Source organism: Bos mutus, chromosome 26 (assembly GCF_027580195.1).
Source record: "Bos mutus isolate GX-2022 chromosome 26, NWIPB_WYAK_1.1, whole genome shotgun sequence".
NCBI classification, from domain to species: Eukaryota; Metazoa; Chordata; class Mammalia; order Artiodactyla; family Bovidae; genus Bos; species Bos mutus.
In genome coordinates, this window is record NC_091642.1 from 17,327,273 (window position 1) to 17,344,581 (window position 17,309).

Genomic DNA, 17,309 nt, shown 5'->3' on the forward strand with positions numbered 1-17,309 from the left:
ACTTTCACATTTCCAGCAGCCCTAGAAAAACACATTCCACCAAAAGAAAAGGCATACCAACTATGTCTTCTTCCCCTAACTGCACCACCCCCCCCAAACTATCCTTAATCCATGCATGGTTAAGAATCTCTTCTCTTGCAAAACAGATCTGATTTGTCTCAATATACAAGGCCTCTGCCAAGGAATAAACTATTTGATTATCTGGTCTCAGCTCTAGAGTACTTCTCTATGAGTGAACTAGGGGTTCTGAGGAAACCCCAAGACTGGGATTGGCGCATGTGCAGACCATACATGGCCCTACTGGGTGATAAACACATCACTAACCTCGGTGCCAGGACACAGCTGGAGCTCGATAAACATGTGAATGTGAAAGATCAAAAACAAGATCTGGTGGACTGGTGGTCCAGTGTGAAAATATGCTGAATCAATCCAGGAGATATTCAATCCATCTAGTGTGAGACTAGCTGAATCATCAAGTAATATTAAACTGCATTTAATTTAAACTGTTTCTATCCCAATTTCCAGTCTGTACCATAGGATCAAACCCTGGGATCTGATGAACTTTGACTTAAGCGTTCCTTAGTGTGTTCTGTGACATATCCCTAACTTCCCTTAATAAAAAGGACAGTTCTGTGATTCCACAGATTTCATTTGCATTTGCACTGTGGATGGAACTGAACAGAGTATGAACAAACTCAGTGCCCAGTGCTCCTAGTACATGCCAGTAAGAAAAGGAAATTAGCAAAATGCGGCTGGTGATAACAACACAAGGGAAATCTGGCTGTGAAGTAAAAGGATTTTATTGGGCACAGCAGCTTAAATTTTTATCTCATAGAAGCATATCAATGTTTGAACAACTTTTTACATGAGGTGAAACTCCATTTAATCCTGCTAACACATACTACCAGCAAAGGTACATTTTAAAAGAACAAACAAACAAAAAGTCAAGTTTCTTCTTTGAGTTGGTGACAACATCTTAGGCTTTCACAGTCTGATACTTAAATCGTGAAAAAATTCCCAAACAGAAACTTATGGGCTGGCAGGAAGGCTGGCTGGCCCATAATTCCGCACATGTGAGTTTACAGAGTTTAAGATGTCTTTATGTGCTTCAAGAAAAATATATACTCTAACTTGGCTTTTTACATTAAGCTGTTAACTGTTCTCCAGGAATCTGTGCTTCAGAAAATGTAAATTCCACTACACTAAAAATCCAAGTGGCCACAGATTTGGAAAGGTACCTACGGATGGCAGGAGCAGAAACTGCCTTCCCAGTCAGAGTGGGCGAGAGCCCAAGGGCACACTGTGCCCACGGGCTGAAAGAAAAGTGATCTCAGTGAGGACGGACAGAGAGAAACTGATGACCTCAGAGTAGACAGGAAAAGAAGGGCAGAGACCTGAGCAACAACAAACCAAAGAACTTTTATTATGTGGAAGAGACAGGTTGTGACAGGGAGAGCAGGGTGTATTTTATTATGGAACACATCAAACATACAGAGAAAAGTCCAAAAAATACAACTTGTGTATCTAACAACTAAACTGACCCAGTATTAACCTGGAGCCATATTTTCTTCAGCACCTTTAAGTAATAAAAAGCTCTATGTAGACTAGACAGCCCCTATGTATCCCTTCCCGATGCTCCCGTGTACTTACTGTGTATCTTTAATGCGAGACTGAGAGGATGCATTTAGAGGGGGAAAAAAAAAACCTACCCAACCTAGACAGAAGAATGGTAAGCAAACAAAAAATGCAGACATAAAAGGTCATTAAAGAAAAAGTTTCCAACAAACAAAAACACAAGATGCAGTACTTTCTCTCCTAAATCTAGCCTTCGCTACTTCCTGTCTCATAAGTGTTGATCTTCAAGAGAGGCTGTATCTGCAAGACAAAAATCGATTCTTAGTATGCCTTATACAAAAACCCAGTCACTGTGGTTCTTAATATCTATTTTAAGTACAAGAAAACCAAATACTCACTTTTAATCTGAAATTCCACATTTCCTTCAGTCAGATTTGCTAGTTAAAAAAAATTCACCACTGCAATAACAGGGCTTTATGTTCAGTATAGCTGTTTGTACTCCCCTTCACAGATATGCTCCCCTCCAAATATAAAAAATATTTTATACTAACCTGTATGCTGAAATACTTAAATCTCTGATGAAGAGATTACAGTTTTATGTTCCCATACCACACCATTCCTAGTTCAGCAATATTACAATTATATATATATGACATATGCATGCATGCTCAGTCGTATTTGAGTCTCTGTGACCTCATGGGCTATAGCACATCAGGCGCCTGTGTCCATGGGATTTTCCCAGCAAGAATACTGGAGTGGGTTGCCATTCTCCTCCAGGAGAGTCTTCTCAACTCAGGACCAGAGTTTTATGTTCTTGTAAGTGTATAACTCTTAGTTCAGCAGTTTTACAATTAAACTACTAACAAATTTTTGCAATCAGTAGTTCATGATCTGAGCCACAGTCAGCTCCTTGTTTTTGCTGACTGTATACAGCTTCTCCATCTTTGGCTGCAAAGAATATAATCAATCTGATTTTGGTATTGACCATCTGGTGATGTCCATGTGTAGAGTCGTCTCTTGTGTTGCTGGAAGAGGGTGTTTGCCATGACGAGTGCATTCTCTTGACAAAACTCTGTTGTCCTTTGCCCTGCTTCATTTTGTATTTCAAGGCCAAACTTGCGTGTTACACCAAGTACCTCCTGACTTCGTACTTTTACATTCTAGTCCCCTGTGATCAAAAGGACATCTTTTTTTGGTGTTACTTCTAGAAGGTCTTGTAGGTCATCTTAGAACTGTTCAACTTCAGTTTCTTCAGCATTAGTGGTAGGGGCACAGACTTGGATTACTGTGATATTGAATGGTTTGCCTTGGAAACGAACAAGAGATCATTCTGTCACGTTTGAGACTGTACCCAAGTACCGCACTTCGACTCTCTTGTTGACTATGAGGGCTCCTCCAATTCTTCTAAGGGATTCTTGCCCACAGTAGTAGATATAATGGTCATCTGAATTAAATTCACCCATTCCAGTCCATTTTAGTTCACTGATTCCTAAAATGTCAATGTTCACTCTTGCCATCTCCTGTTTGACCACTTCTAATTTACCTTGATTCATGGACCTAACATTCCAGGTTTGTATGCAATATTGTTCTTTATAGCATTGGACTTTACTTTCATCACCAGTCACACCCACAACTAGGCATTGTTTGTTTTTTTGGCTCCATCTCTTCATTCTTTCTGGAATAATTTTTCCACTCTTCTCCAAAATGATATTGGGCACCTACCGACCCGGGGAGTTCATCTTTCAATGTCATACCTTTTTGCCTTTTCATACTGTTCATGGGATTCTCAAGGCAAGAATACTGAAGTGGTTTGCCATTCCCTTCTCCCTTTTCCTTACTGCAAAATTCAGACTTAAATTGAAGAAAGTAGGGAAACCACTAGACAGACCATTCAGGTATGATCTAAATCAAATCCCTTACGATTATACAGTGGAAGTGACAAATAAGTTCAGGGGATTAGATCTGATAGACAGAGTGCCTGAAGAACTATGGATGGAGGTTCATGACACTGCATAGGAGGCAGTGATCAAGACCATCTCCAAGAAAAAGAAATGCAAAAAGGCAAAATGGTTGTCTGAGAAGGCCTTACAAATAGCTGAGAAAAGGAGAGAAGCTAAAGGCAAAGAGGAAAGGAAAGATATACCCATATGAGTGCAGAGTTCTAAAGAATAGCAAGGAGAGATAAGAAAGCCTTCTTCAATGATCAATGCAAAGAAATAGAGGAAAACAATAGAATGAGAAAGACCAGAGATCTCTTCAAGAAAATTAAGAGATACCAAGGGAACATTTCATGCAAAGATGGGCACAATAAAGGACAGAAATGGCATGAACCGAACAGAAGCAGAAGATATTAAGAGGTGGCAAGAATACACAGAAGAACTATACAGAAAAGATCATGATCCAGATAACCACGATGGTGTGATCACTCACCTAGAGCCAGACATCCTGGAATGTGAAGTCAAGTGGGCCTTAGGAAGCATCACTACGAACAAAGCTAGTGGAGGTGATGGAATTCCAGTTGAGCTATTTCAAATCCTGAAAGATGATGCTGTGAAAGTGCTGGACTCAATATGCCAGCAAATTTGGAAAACTCAGCAGTGGCCACAGGACTGGAAAAGGTCAGTTTTCATTCCCATCCCAAAGAAAGGCAATGCTAAAGAATGCTCAAACTACTGCACAAGTGCACTCATCTCACGTGCTAGCAAGTAATGCTCAAAATTCTTCAAGCCAGGCTTCAACAGTACATGAACTGTGAAGTTCCAGATGTTCAAGCTGGATTTAGCAAAGGCAGAGGAACCAGAGATCATATTGTCAACATCTGCTGGATCATCGAAAAAGAAAGGGAGTTCTAGTAAACCATCTACTTCTGCTTTATTGACTACACCAAAGCCTTTGACTGTGTGGATCACAACAAACCGTGGAAAATTCTTCAAGAGATGGAAATGCCAGACCACTTTACCTGTCTCCTGAGAAACCTGTATGCAGGTCAAGAAGCAACAGTTAGAACCAGACATGGAACAATGGACTGGTTCCAAACAGGAAAAGGAGTATTTCAAGGCTGTATAATGTCACTCTGTTTATTTAACTTATATACAGATTACATCATGCAAAATGCTGGGCTGGATAAAGCACAGCTGGGATCAAGATTGCAAGGAGAAATATCAATAACCTCAGATATGTGGCAACCCTTGTGACAGAAAGCAAAGAGGAACTAAAGAGCCTCTTGATGAAAGTGAAAGAGGAGAGTGAAAAAGTTGGGTTAAAGCTCAACATTCAGAAAACTAAGATCATGGCATCCGGTCCCATCACTTCATGGGAAATAGATGGAGAAACAGTGGAAACAGTATCAGACTTTATTTTTGGGGGCTCCAAAATCACTGCAGATGGTGACTGCAGCCATGAAATTAAAAGACGCTTGTTCCTTGTAAGAAAAACTATGACCAACCTAGACAGCATATTAAAAAGCAGAGACATTACTTTACTAACAAAAGTCCATCTAGTCAAGGCTATGGTTTTTCCAGTGGTGTATGGATGTGAGCGCTGGACCATAAACAAAGCTGAGCACCGAAGAATTGATGCTTTTGAACTGTGGTGTTGGAGAAGACTCTTGGGAGTCCCTTGGATAGCAAGGAAATCCAACGAGTCCATCCTAAAGAAGATCAGTTCCGGGTGTTCATTGGAAGGACTGATGCTGAAGCTGAAACTGCAATACTCTGGCCACCTGATGCAAAGAACTGACTCATCTGAAAAGACCCTGGTGCTGGGAAAGATTGAGGGCAGGAGGAGAAGGGGACAGTGGAGGATGAGATGGTTGGATGGCATCCCAAAACAATGGACATGGGTTTGAGTGGACTCCGGGAGTTGGTGATGGACAGGGAGGCCTGGTGTGCTGTGATTCATGGGGTCACAGAGTCGGAAATGACTGAGCGACTAAACTGAATTGAACTTCAATATATTTAGAAACAGAAAACACTGGTTTCACCTGAACTTGTATATGCAACACTCAATAATCCTATGGGGGAAAAAAACTTATTTCAAAGATAAAAAGATAAAAGCACATACAAGTTAATCAACTTGATTAAAAATATGATGACTTGGTGTTAGGACTAAATGCCAGAAGTTTATGTCATTGCATGTTCCCCAATCTATGAAATTTAAAGTATCATCAAATTTCCGATTTTAAACTCAAGTACACAAAACAGCTGTTAGTATAAAAACAGTGTATTAAAAAGGATTGAAAGTTGGAATTGCAAGTTAGCATTTATTTTAAAAAGTAAGCCAAAACTTGTGAAGTAAAGTCAATAAATCATCTCAAAATCAATCATGAGAATCAAACCTGATGATCCTACATGAATGACAGTTAGCTTAGAACTTAGTCATACTTTCTCAGAAACAGAAAGAAAACAACTGTGCGTTAACACATGGAGAATACATGTGACCCCGGTAGGTACCTTCTTAAGAACTGCTACACTCACAGAGCCCCAGAGAGCAGGAGGACCTCGGGAGCTCCTTGCAATGGTCAGATACAAACTGCACTTTAGCCTGCCAGAGTGCAGGAATTAAGTCAAAGTTTCTTGCTTTTAGTTGAAATTCTATCAATTCAAAGTGCCAAGAAGGACAACTTCATTTTGACCAGAAGTCCTAATTCGTTACTGATCCCAAAACACGTTCCAAGGGTCATCTCAGATCACAGCATCCCAGGCAGAAAAAAGAAAAAGCAGCAGCAGCAGCAAGGGAACCACTATTTAAAATCCACTATGGGTTTGCCGATGACTGATGGCAGATTCGTGTTAATGTATGGCACAAACCAACACAACACTGCAAAGCAATTATCCTTCAATTAAAAAGAAAGAAAAAATAAAACCCACTGGTGGCATCTTTAACCTCTAGAGTCACCGTAGCTAAAGAAGGAAGAATATGCTTTGTTCTGAAATGAAATCCATCACTGCAGCCCATTTTCTTGACTCAGAACTTCTTCACAAAAAGTGTTAACCATCTCCATAGGAGTGTGTACAAGGAAGTGTTAATTTCACTCTAGACGCAAAGAATTTCAGGCTAAGCTTGATCTCACGACAATTTTTACATATCCCTGCACATACCATCATGAGCTTTCTCTATGTCAAGCAACTGTGAGGACAGGATGGCCCTGGACTCAGTTCCATAAGCAGTGTCAAAGGCAGGCTACCAAACAAAACCTAGGAAGACGGCAGAATCATTATAGCCAGCCCTCCGATCCTCAGACCACAGAGGACAGCACAGCCTCTAAACACATACTCTGCCCTGAGAAAAAGACAGGTGAGGTCCTGTTGGGGGTTGCCTAAGAGAAAAAACATCAAATTTAACTTACTTTTTAACAATTTTTTCATTTCAATAAATTTATTTTGATTGGTTGGATTGTTTAAAAGGAAGAGAAGAATTTGCTCATGCTTTTCAACCTGAGGGTGAGAAAGAAAATAGTGTTATTTCATTCCTTAAAATGTTGGGAGTATAATTTCACTTTAGGGAAATTCACCCACTTGTTTCTGTAGCTTCGTGCAGCAGCAGTTCATCCTGTCTGCCGTTTCTAAAAGCAAATGCAAAGAGCTGTTAGATCTCTTAGCTATAAATAACAGGAAAAAAAAAAAAAAACCTGGAGTTTGAACATACACAAGCCTGCCCCGCAGGGCAGATCCTTTCCAACCACAAAGGAGTAGATGGATTAAACCTTTCATCGGCGCTTTAATGTTACCTATTACTCTGTCCTGGGTTCTACCCAGTGAGTGCCCTCATCCTTCCAAGGTTTCAGGTCTTGCCTATCCTGCACAGTGTATCTCTTTCTGGTGGAGATCAGGCCTGCCTAATCATCTTATGAAATAACTAGTAAGACCCAGTCTCAAGTATACGAGTTCTTCTCACTTTGATCAGGATCAAAAGGAAGTGGGAAGTAACTCTGAATGCTTGACCTTTTTAAAGCTTGGAGCATTAATGCTATGGACAAGGTTGCTGAGCCTGATATAAGGAAAACCTAGACTGGGAGGCGGATTCCTTCCAGGCTCCTCTGAGGCGGCAACATGAGTCAGTACCCCACTGCAGGATTCACAGAAGAGGACGACAAAGGGAACAAACATAGCCGTGAGAATACAGATCAGACCTACTAAACTGGGTACATCTGTTCCTGGTCACACTTACATCTGTTATTAATTAAACTTGAGAAAACAATACCTGTATTTACAGCAGCTGGCTTTTTAGATGTGATGTTTTTTGCCAGACCATACATCACCAGCTTATCAGCTATATTGATAATACCATTCTCGGAACACTTCTCAACTGACACCGTGTGGACATTCTTGATAACTCCTTTTACAGAAATCATTACATTCTGATTCAACATGAAATTCTTCAGTAGCTCTATCATTAGGTGAGAACATCTTCCATTCAATTCCATTAGTCCTGGAAAAAAATTGAGTATTAATCAACAAGTTTCTAAAATATAATATTTAACTTAATTGTCTAAGGATAATAAACAAAAGGCTCACTGATTTTAGCTAGCTTTAGTTACATATGCTATAATGTACAACTGCTGCTGCATTCAAATAAATCAAACTTGACAAATATTCCTCAATCCCTATTATGTGTCAAGCACTAGTGAAGAGAAAGTTGCTTAGTCGTTTCCTACTTTTCGTGACTCCACGGACTATACAGTCCCTTGAAATTCTCCAGGCCAGAGTACTGGAGTGGGTAGCCTTTCCCTTCTCCAGGGGATCTTCCCAACTCAGGGATCGAACCCAGGTCTCCTGCATTGCAGGTGTATTCTTTATCAGCCAAGCCACAAGAGAAGCCCAAGAATACTAGAATGGGTAGCCTATCCCTTCTCCAGGGGATCTTCCCGACCCAGGGATCAAACCAGGGTCTCCTGCATTGCAGGCCGATTCTTTACCAGCAGAGCCATCAGGGAAGCCCTGTCACGCACTTAATTTAGATCTAAAAGCCAGAACACTGACAAATGTCTACCTGCGTGGACTTCTGTTCTAATGGGGGAAGCAAACAATGATAAAGAGAATTTTCTGAGTCAAAACCAAAGTAGACTACGAGGCGGTCTGTTATTATCTGGTGGAACCTCTAGGTAAAGAATATAGGAGTAAGAATAAAAAGCTACTTCAGCATTTTGGTTCCTTTTGTTCAAATTCCAACTGAAGGGTTGAATAAATATGCAGATATACATAAGAGTACGAATAGTAAGGTAGCCCAAAACAGTGTCATGTGAACATCTCTAGTCTGCAACAAAGTAGAAAGACCCCCACAAAAGAGGTCAGAGGAGTGACCCCAGTTGGTCCTGGCTCTGCCACTTACTACCTCTGCAACCTGAGGCCAACCAGAATCTCTGAGCCTTGACTCTTTGACACTAATCTGTGAAACCAAAGATAGAACGACTGAATATAATTTTTGTGAGAATGAAATAAAGAATAAAAGACATGAGTTTTTTTTTTTTATATAAACTCTGCTTGATATTTAGAAATCTGGACAGTTACTTAAAATACCCATTTGTTTCAGACTTAATGCTATAGAAGAAAGAAAAAAAAATCCCACAGACACCCATACTGGAAAGTGATTTAATTGTCTACCGTCAAGGGAACACTTGATAATTTGGAAAGGAAGCTCCAGGTGCCTGGCAGAGATGGGCTGCACTCTGCAGAGAGGCAGGGTTTCGATGTTTCCATAGTCCACATAGAGCACTCTCACGTCGGCATCTGATGTCCCCAGCACGATGGCACGGTACCAGCAATCATCGCCTAAAAACGGAACGGAGTCTCAGGTGAGAAGTTACATTCAATGAGGCCCTCCTCCCTTAAGGTGGTTATTCAGTTACATTGACATCACTTGGAAATCCACACCAAGATTTCTGGTTTCATGCCAAGGAGTCTAGATTAAATACAAGCATCACCTCTACTTCTTGCAGATTCTACTGAAAAGACAGTTACAGGACTGAACAGAAAAAAAGGCTAAAACCACAAGGATAGAGAACAAGCGAGAAGACAATGTAAGGTTGGGAAGCTGGAAAGCAGATACATGAATGGAAATGACTTAGCAGAGCTCAACTGAAGCTGCTGTAAGGAAGCCAAGAAGCGTCCCAGTTTGCATTTCAAATCCCTAAGCAAGCAAGGCTCAATAATTGGTGCTACTCATTCAAAAGTAGGAGGAAAGACGGAACTGAGATGGTGACTGAATAGTGGAAGCAGAGTTCCTTCCCCAAGACATGTATATAAACTTTAGTTTATAAACACACTACACATAATAGCTACTTTTAAAGGCGCTGAAGCTTTATGATCAGCTCTGTGTTTACATGCTTTAATAACACTTAGAAAAGTCCCCCTTTCTAGGTAACGGCTCTACCCACGGGCAGAAGACTAGTTTCTTCTCCAGAGAGGACGAACCAGAGACTGTGGACTGGGGAACATGAGGCAGAGCAGAGGATAGAGTTTACAAGATCCCTGTCAGGCAAGTCACGCACTTCAGGCAGCAGACAACCATCTCAAGCAAAAGCACTTCAAGACACCAGCGTGAGGACTTCCCAGTGAAACAGCAGAGCCAGCCCACAGGGAAGCCCACCAAGCAGACAAGCTCTGCCCCCACTCAAAGGAACTTCCAATTAGCTTCTTAGCGCCTCACCTTATAAAGATAAAACAGCAAAGGATGGCCAAATAGAAGAAGAAAGAGAAGACCAGACCAAACAAACAGGATCTCGAGGAAACAGAGGCCAAGGACAGAGGGAACCATGAAAATTAAAAGAATATGACCATCCTCAGAGAAATGACCTTCCATCCTTAGAACAGGTACAAGGAAGTGTTAAAACCACACACTTGAGAAACATAAAAACTACTGAAACAAAAAAACTGTGGTATTAAAAATGAGGTAAGAAAGGCTGGAAGAGAAAACTGAGGAAACCTCTTGAACAGAACAAAAAAGATGAAATAGCAGAGGAAATTCAGCAGAAGAGTTTAAGCCCAACATTAGAAAACCTGGGCGTTCATAAAACAGCAGAAAACGAAAGGAAGGAATAAAAAAAATTCAGGAACAAATTTCAAAACTAAAGCTCATAAATTTCAAGACTAAAGTGCCCACCCGCTGAGTGCTCGCTCAGTACAATGGTGGAAGGAAAACCAGAGCTGGGGGAGGTCCCTGGTTAGGACCCCACACCTGCACCGTCAGGGCCCGGGTTCGATCCCTGGTTGGCGAACTAAGATTCCACAAGCTGTGTGGAGTAGCCCAGAAAAAGAAAGAAAGAAAACCAATGCTAAGTCACATCATAAAATTAAAAACTCGGGATGAAGAGATTACCACAAGTTCCAGAAAGAAGGAAAAAAATATGTACAGAGTTTGGAGAACCTCAATGACATCTACCTCTCCACCAGCAACACCTACAGCTAAAAGACAATATAAAAGCAACACCTTCAAAAATTTAAGGGGAAGATGATTTCCAACCTGGAATTCTATCTATAGGTAAGCTATTAAGAAACTATTAGGGTGAATACTGTTTCAAACATGAAACATAACAGAAAACTTATTTTACACATACCTTTTCTCAGCTTCCAGAGGATGAGATATACCCAAATATTAAGAGTAAATCAAAAGTAAGGGATCCAGAAAGCACATTGAAATGAGGAAGGGAGACAATCTTGCAACAAGAGGAGGGGTGGGAGAGAAATCCAAGCAACAGAGGGTTGGCGTGATGGTGACGAGAACCTCCAGGAGGACAGCTCAGGTCCCAAAGACAAGCAGTCTAGACAGGAGCTGGCAAAAAGGCCAGGGCTGCCTACAATTATGACAAAAGTTGATTAAGTACATAAAGTACTCTTGGATAGAATTTTTACCAGTGAGAGGACTGGAGATCATTACTGAAAGTATACAGAACACAAGTAACAAAAAAAAAAGGCTGCGAAAGTATTTATAGTGACTACATGGCTAGGCTGTGAACCGCTTTTATGCAACCCTAGTATCGTAACACAGAATACTTATCTAACCAAAAATTAGGACACATTTCTACCGGGAAGAAAACAGAGGGAAACTGAAGATCCAACTATCATATAAAACAAATAGAAAATTAAATACTTTTAAAAACTGTAAGTCTCATGTTTTAAATGCTCACTGTTCTGGGTAACAGAAAGAATCTTACTTGTATATCTGGCACAACACGCATCTCCAATTTTCGGTGTATAGGGTGATCGGCTTTTCTGAGCATTGCAATATTCTAACAATTCGGCCGTCAATACGCTCAGTTTTTCCTGATCTTCTAAAATATATATATAAAAAAAACAATGTTCTATGAAGAAACTTTCAATGCCAATATTTATAAAAGTATATAAAAAGGAAGATCAAGTCTAAACTCCAAAGATCCTGTATATTTTTAATATTTTAAATATTAATATTTAAAATATTTTGATTTTTACTATTTTAAAACATTTCTGTTTTAAAAATAGATAAAACCACTAGTGGGTACCCTGTGGGGAAGGGACGCAGTACTGGGAGGGGCAAGAAGGAAGCCACCGGTGGGCTAATTTGTTGACCAGGGTGGCTAGCCCAGTGTGCTCATTCTACAAAAGCTTATGATATCAGGCTACAGCTTTACAATTGTTCCATGAACTTGTCAGTGTGTTATAGGTAAGAAAATGAAATAAAGTACTTCCAATTCATCACACCATATGTAGCTGCCGCCTGAGCCCATGCTTCCTACTATACAGTATAAAGATGATTGTTCCTAATACAGAGAATAAATTTAAGAGCAGTTATTATCACCACAATTCTTGGTTTGATCACTTTAAAAAAAATTTCATTTTTAAGTATCTGCAAATTATTCTGAATAGCCAACTTGTACTAACTCAGCTTCTGAACTACAAGGATAAACTCAAATACACTGACAAGATAACTGAATTGTAATCTTTCATGAAACAAAAAAGGAAAATTAAAGTCAACATTTATATGCTACTCTTCTTCACAATTAGAGGCACTGTAAAACAGTTCTCTAAATTCCTAAGACTCAGTAACATTGTGATTAAAGAGTGATTTCAAAGTACTCTTTCAACATATCTAGAACAGAATTCAGTTCAAATTCTCTCAATGCTCGTAGAAGGTTAGGTTAGTAAGTATACTTTCATACAGACAGTACCTACTTTTAAACAAGAAATTATACAGTAATCAAGGACACTGCCTTGTTATAAAAAGCTGCAGATGATCAAGACCAGGCAGAGTAGAGACTGAATGCAGGGCATGTTCACATCTGTTTTTAAAATCAGATTTTCCTTACATATTACTATGATCAATTAAAACACTGAGTGGAAAAGAAATCATCACTTCTTCTCTGGGTCACTTTCTAAGGAGTTCAATTAAGTTCATTCTACAATTAACAGACTAGCATAAATATGTCTCAAACTTTCTTACCTGCTATTTCATTTGGTAGAGCATAAAACAAGTTTGCATTTGTGATTTCTAAAATGCATGCTTGTACAGTTTTATTAACTGGCAATTCTATTGTACTCCACTGATCAGCTGAAGACATGGCTGAAAATACACGAAATACAGTCCTCTCATGAAACAGATAAACTTCAGTATTCAACACTCCCAAAGTCCCAAAATGAAAATCTGTATTTTCCAAAAGACTTTGTTTAATATTAGGGACTCTAGTGTGCATTACAAAAAAGCTCAACCTATATAACAAGAATGCTTAAACTATGACACTCATATAGACTATTTTTATTTCTATAGTACATTTAATTCTTAAAATTTACTCAAACTTTAAGGGATACATAGCTGTATGATGTACGTGTTTACCTGACAAGTAACTACATTAAAAATGAGTATAGTGTTCAATAAAACCCTGTTTAAATAAACATTCAGTTCAGTTGCATCCAATTCTTTGCAACCCAATGTACTGCAGCACACCAGGCCTCCCTGTCCATCACCAACTCCCAGATTTACTCAAACTCCATGAGTTTACTCATGTATTTGAGTCAGTGATGCCATCTAACCATCTCATCCTCTGTTGTCGCCTTCTCCTGCCGCCTTCAATCTTTCCCAGCATCACGGTCTTTTCAAACATGTCAGTTCTTCACATAAGGTGGTGAAAGTATTGGAGTTTCAACTTCAACATCAGTCCTTCCAATGAAATTCAGGACTGACTTCCTTTAGGATGGACTCGTTGGATCTCCTTGCAGTCCAAGGGACTCTCAAGAGTGTTCTCCAACACCACAGTTCAAAAGCATCAATTCTTTAGCTCTCAGCTTTCTTTATAGTCCGACTCTCACATCCATACATGACCACTGGAAAAACCATAGGCTTGACTAGACAGACCATTGTTGGCAAAGTAAGGTCTCTGCTTTTTAATATGCTGTCTAGGTTGGTCATAACTTTCCTTCCAAGGAGTAAGCGTCTTTTAATTTCATGGCTGCAGTCACCATCTGCAGTGATTTGGGAGCCCCTAAAGATAAAGTCTGTCACTGTTTCCATTGTTTCCCCATCCATTTGCCATGAAGAGAGAGGACCAGATGCCATGATCTCAGTTTTCTGAATGTTGAGGTTTAAGCCAACTTTTTCACTGCTCTTTCACTTTCATCAAGAGGCTCTTTAGTTGTTCTTCACTTTCTGCCATAAGGGTGGTGTCATCTGCATATCTGAGGTTATTGATATTTCTCCTGGCAATCTTGATTCCAGCTTGTGCTTCCTCCAGCCCAGCGTTTCTCATGATGTACTCTGCATATAAGTTAAATAAGCAGGGTGATAATATACAGCCTTGACGTACTCCTTTTCCTATTTGGAACCAGTCTGTTGTTCCATGTCCAGTTCTAACTGTTGCTTCCTGACCTGCATACAGATTTCTCAAAAGGCAAGTCAGGTGGTCTGGTATTCCCATCTCTTTCAGAATTTTCTAGTTTGTGGTGATCCACACAGTCAAAGGCTTTGGCATAGTCAATAAAGCAGAAATAGATGTTTTTCTGGAACTCTCTTGCGTTTTCAACAAGATGTTGGTAATTTGATCTCTGGTTCCTCTGCCTTTTCTAAAACCAGCTTGAACATCAGGAAGTTCACAGTTCACATAATGTTGAAGCCTTGCTTGGAGAATTTTGACCATTACTTTGCTAGTATGTGAGATGAGTACAATTGTGAGGTAGTTTGAACATTCTCTGGCATCGCCTTTCTTTGGGATTGGAATGAAACTGACCTTTTCCAGTCCTGTGGCCACTGCTGAGTTTTCCAAATTTGCTGGCATATTGAGTGCAGCTATTTGTAAGGCCTCCTCAGACAGCCATTTTGCTTTTTTGCATTTCTTTTTCTTGGGGATAGTCTTGATTCCTGTCTCCTGTACCATGTCACAAACCTCCATCCATAGATAATCAGGCACTCTGTCTATCAGATCTAGTCCCTTAAATCTATTTCTCATTTCCACTGTATAGTCATAAGGGATTTGATTTAGGTCATACATGAATGGTCTATTGGTTTTCTCCACTTTCTTCAATTTCAGTCTGAATTTGGCAATAAAGAGTTCATGATCCGAGCCACAGTCAGCTCCCGGTCAAGGAGAGATAAGAAGGCCTTCCTCAGTGATCAAGGCAAAGAAATAGAGGGAAACAATAGAATGGGAGACTAGAGATCTCTTCAAGAAAATTAGAGATACCAAGGGAACATTTCATGCAAAGATGGGCTCGATAAAGGACAGAAATGGCATGAACTGAACAGAAGCAGAAGATACTAAGAGGAGGTGGCAAGAATACACAGAACTGTACAAAAAAGGTCTTCACAACCCAGATAATCACGATGGTGTGATCACTCACCTGAGCCAGACATTCTGGAATGTGAAGTCCAGTGGGCCTTAGAAGCATCACTACAAAGCTAGTGGAAGAGATGGAATTCCAGTTGAAGTATTTCAAATCCTAAAAGATGACGCTGTCAAAGTGCTGCACTCAATATGCCAGCAAATTTGGAAAACTCAGCAGTGGCCACAGGACTGGAAAAGGTCAGTTTTCATTCCAATCCCAAAGAAAGGCAATGCCAAAGAATGCTTAAACTACCGCACAATCGCACTCATCTCACACACTAGTAAAGCGATGCTTAAAATTCTCTAAGCCAGGCTTCAGGAATACATGAACTACGAACTTCCAAATGTTCAAGCTGGTTTTAGAAAAGGCAAAGGAACCAGAGATCAAATTGCCATCTGTTGGATCACTGAAAAAGCAAGAGAGTTCCAGAAAAACATCTATTTCTGCTTTATTGACTATGCCAAAGCCTTTGACTGTGTGGACCACAATAAACTGTGGAAAATTCTGAAAGAGATGGGAATACCAGACCACCTGACTTGCCTCTTGAGAAACCTATATGCAGTTCAGGAAACAACAATTAGAACTGGACATGGAACAACAGACTGGTTCCAAATAGGAAAAGGAGTACATCAAGGCTGTATATTATCACCCTGCTTATTTAACTTATATGCAGAGTACATCATGAGAAACGCTGGGCTGGAGGAAGCACAAGCTGGAATCAAGATTGCCAGGAGAAATATCAATAACCTCAGATACGCAGATGACACCACCCTTATGGCAGAAAGTGAAGAACAACTAAAGAGCCTCTTGATGAAAGTGAAAGAGGACAGTGAAAAAGTTGGCTTAAACCTCAACATTCAGAAAACTAAGATAATGGCATCTGGTCCTATCTCTTCATGGCAAATGGATGGGGAAACAATGGAAACAGTGACAGACTTTATCTTTAGGGGCTCCCAAATCACTGCAGATGGTGACTGCAGCCATGAAATTAAAAGACGCTTACTCCTTGGAAGGAAAGTTATGACCAACCTAGACAGCATATTAAAAAGCAGAGACCTTACTTTGCCAACAAAGGTCCGTCTAGTCAAGGCTATGGTTTTTCCAGTGGTCATGTATGGATGTGATAGTTGGACCGTAAAGAAACCTGAGCACCAAAGAATTGATGCTTTTAAACTGTGGTGTTCGAGAAAACTTTTGAGAGTCCCTTGGATAGCAAGGAGATCAGTCCTGGGTGTTCATTGGAAGGACTGATGTTGAAGCTGAAACTCCAATACTCTGGCCACTTGATGTGAAGAGCTGACTCATTTGAAAAGACCCTGATGCTAGGAAAGATCGAAGACAGGAGGAGAAGGGGACGACAGAGGATGAGATGGTTGGATGGCACCACCAACTTGATGGACATGGGTTTGGGTGGACTCTAGGAGTTGGTGATGGACAGGGAGGCCTGGCGTGCTGTGGTTCATGGGGTCGCAAAGAGTCGGACACGACTGAGTGACTGAACTGAACTGAGTGCAGCACTTTCACAGCATCATCTTTTAGAATCTGAAATAGCTCAACTGGAATTCCATCACCTCCACTAGCTTTGTTCGTACTGATGCTTCCTAAGGCCCACTTGACTTCACACTCCAGGATGTCTGGCTCTAGGTAAGTGATCACACCATCGTAGTTATCTGGGTCATGACATCTTTTCTGTATAGCTCTTCTGTGTATTCTTGCCACCTCTTCTTAATATCGTCTGCTTCTGTTAGGTCCATACCATTTCTGTCCTTTATTGTGCCCATCTTTGCATGAAGTGTTCCCTTGCTGCTAAGTTACTTCAGTCGTGTCCGACTCTGTGCGACCCCATAGACGGCAGCCCACCAGGCTCCCCCGTCCCTGGGATTCTCCAGGCAAGAACACTGGAGTGGGTTGCCATTTCCTTCTCCAATGGATGAAAGTGAAAAGTGAAAG

General features: G+C 40.4%; 1 protein-coding gene across 1 annotated transcript in view; it reads right to left on the reverse strand.

Annotated features, from left to right (window-relative positions):
- Window positions 1-949: 949 nt before the first annotated feature.
- TDRD1 (tudor domain containing 1) overlaps window positions 950-17,309 on the reverse strand; it is a 62,546-nt gene continuing 46,186 nt past the window's right edge. Inside the window, exons 24-30 of the mRNA XM_070363606.1 lie at window positions 12,988-13,107; window positions 11,726-11,842; window positions 9,177-9,344; window positions 7,777-8,004; window positions 7,092-7,138; window positions 6,923-7,010; window positions 950-1,875 (exon numbers count right to left, since the gene is read on the reverse strand). Of these exons, the coding sequence (XP_070219707.1) occupies window positions 1,844-1,875; window positions 6,923-7,010; window positions 7,092-7,138; window positions 7,777-8,004; window positions 9,177-9,344; window positions 11,726-11,842; window positions 12,988-13,107 (800 nt within the window). The 3' untranslated portion in view covers window positions 950-1,843. The remainder of the gene's footprint in view (window positions 1,876-6,922; window positions 7,011-7,091; window positions 7,139-7,776; window positions 8,005-9,176; window positions 9,345-11,725; window positions 11,843-12,987; window positions 13,108-17,309) is intronic.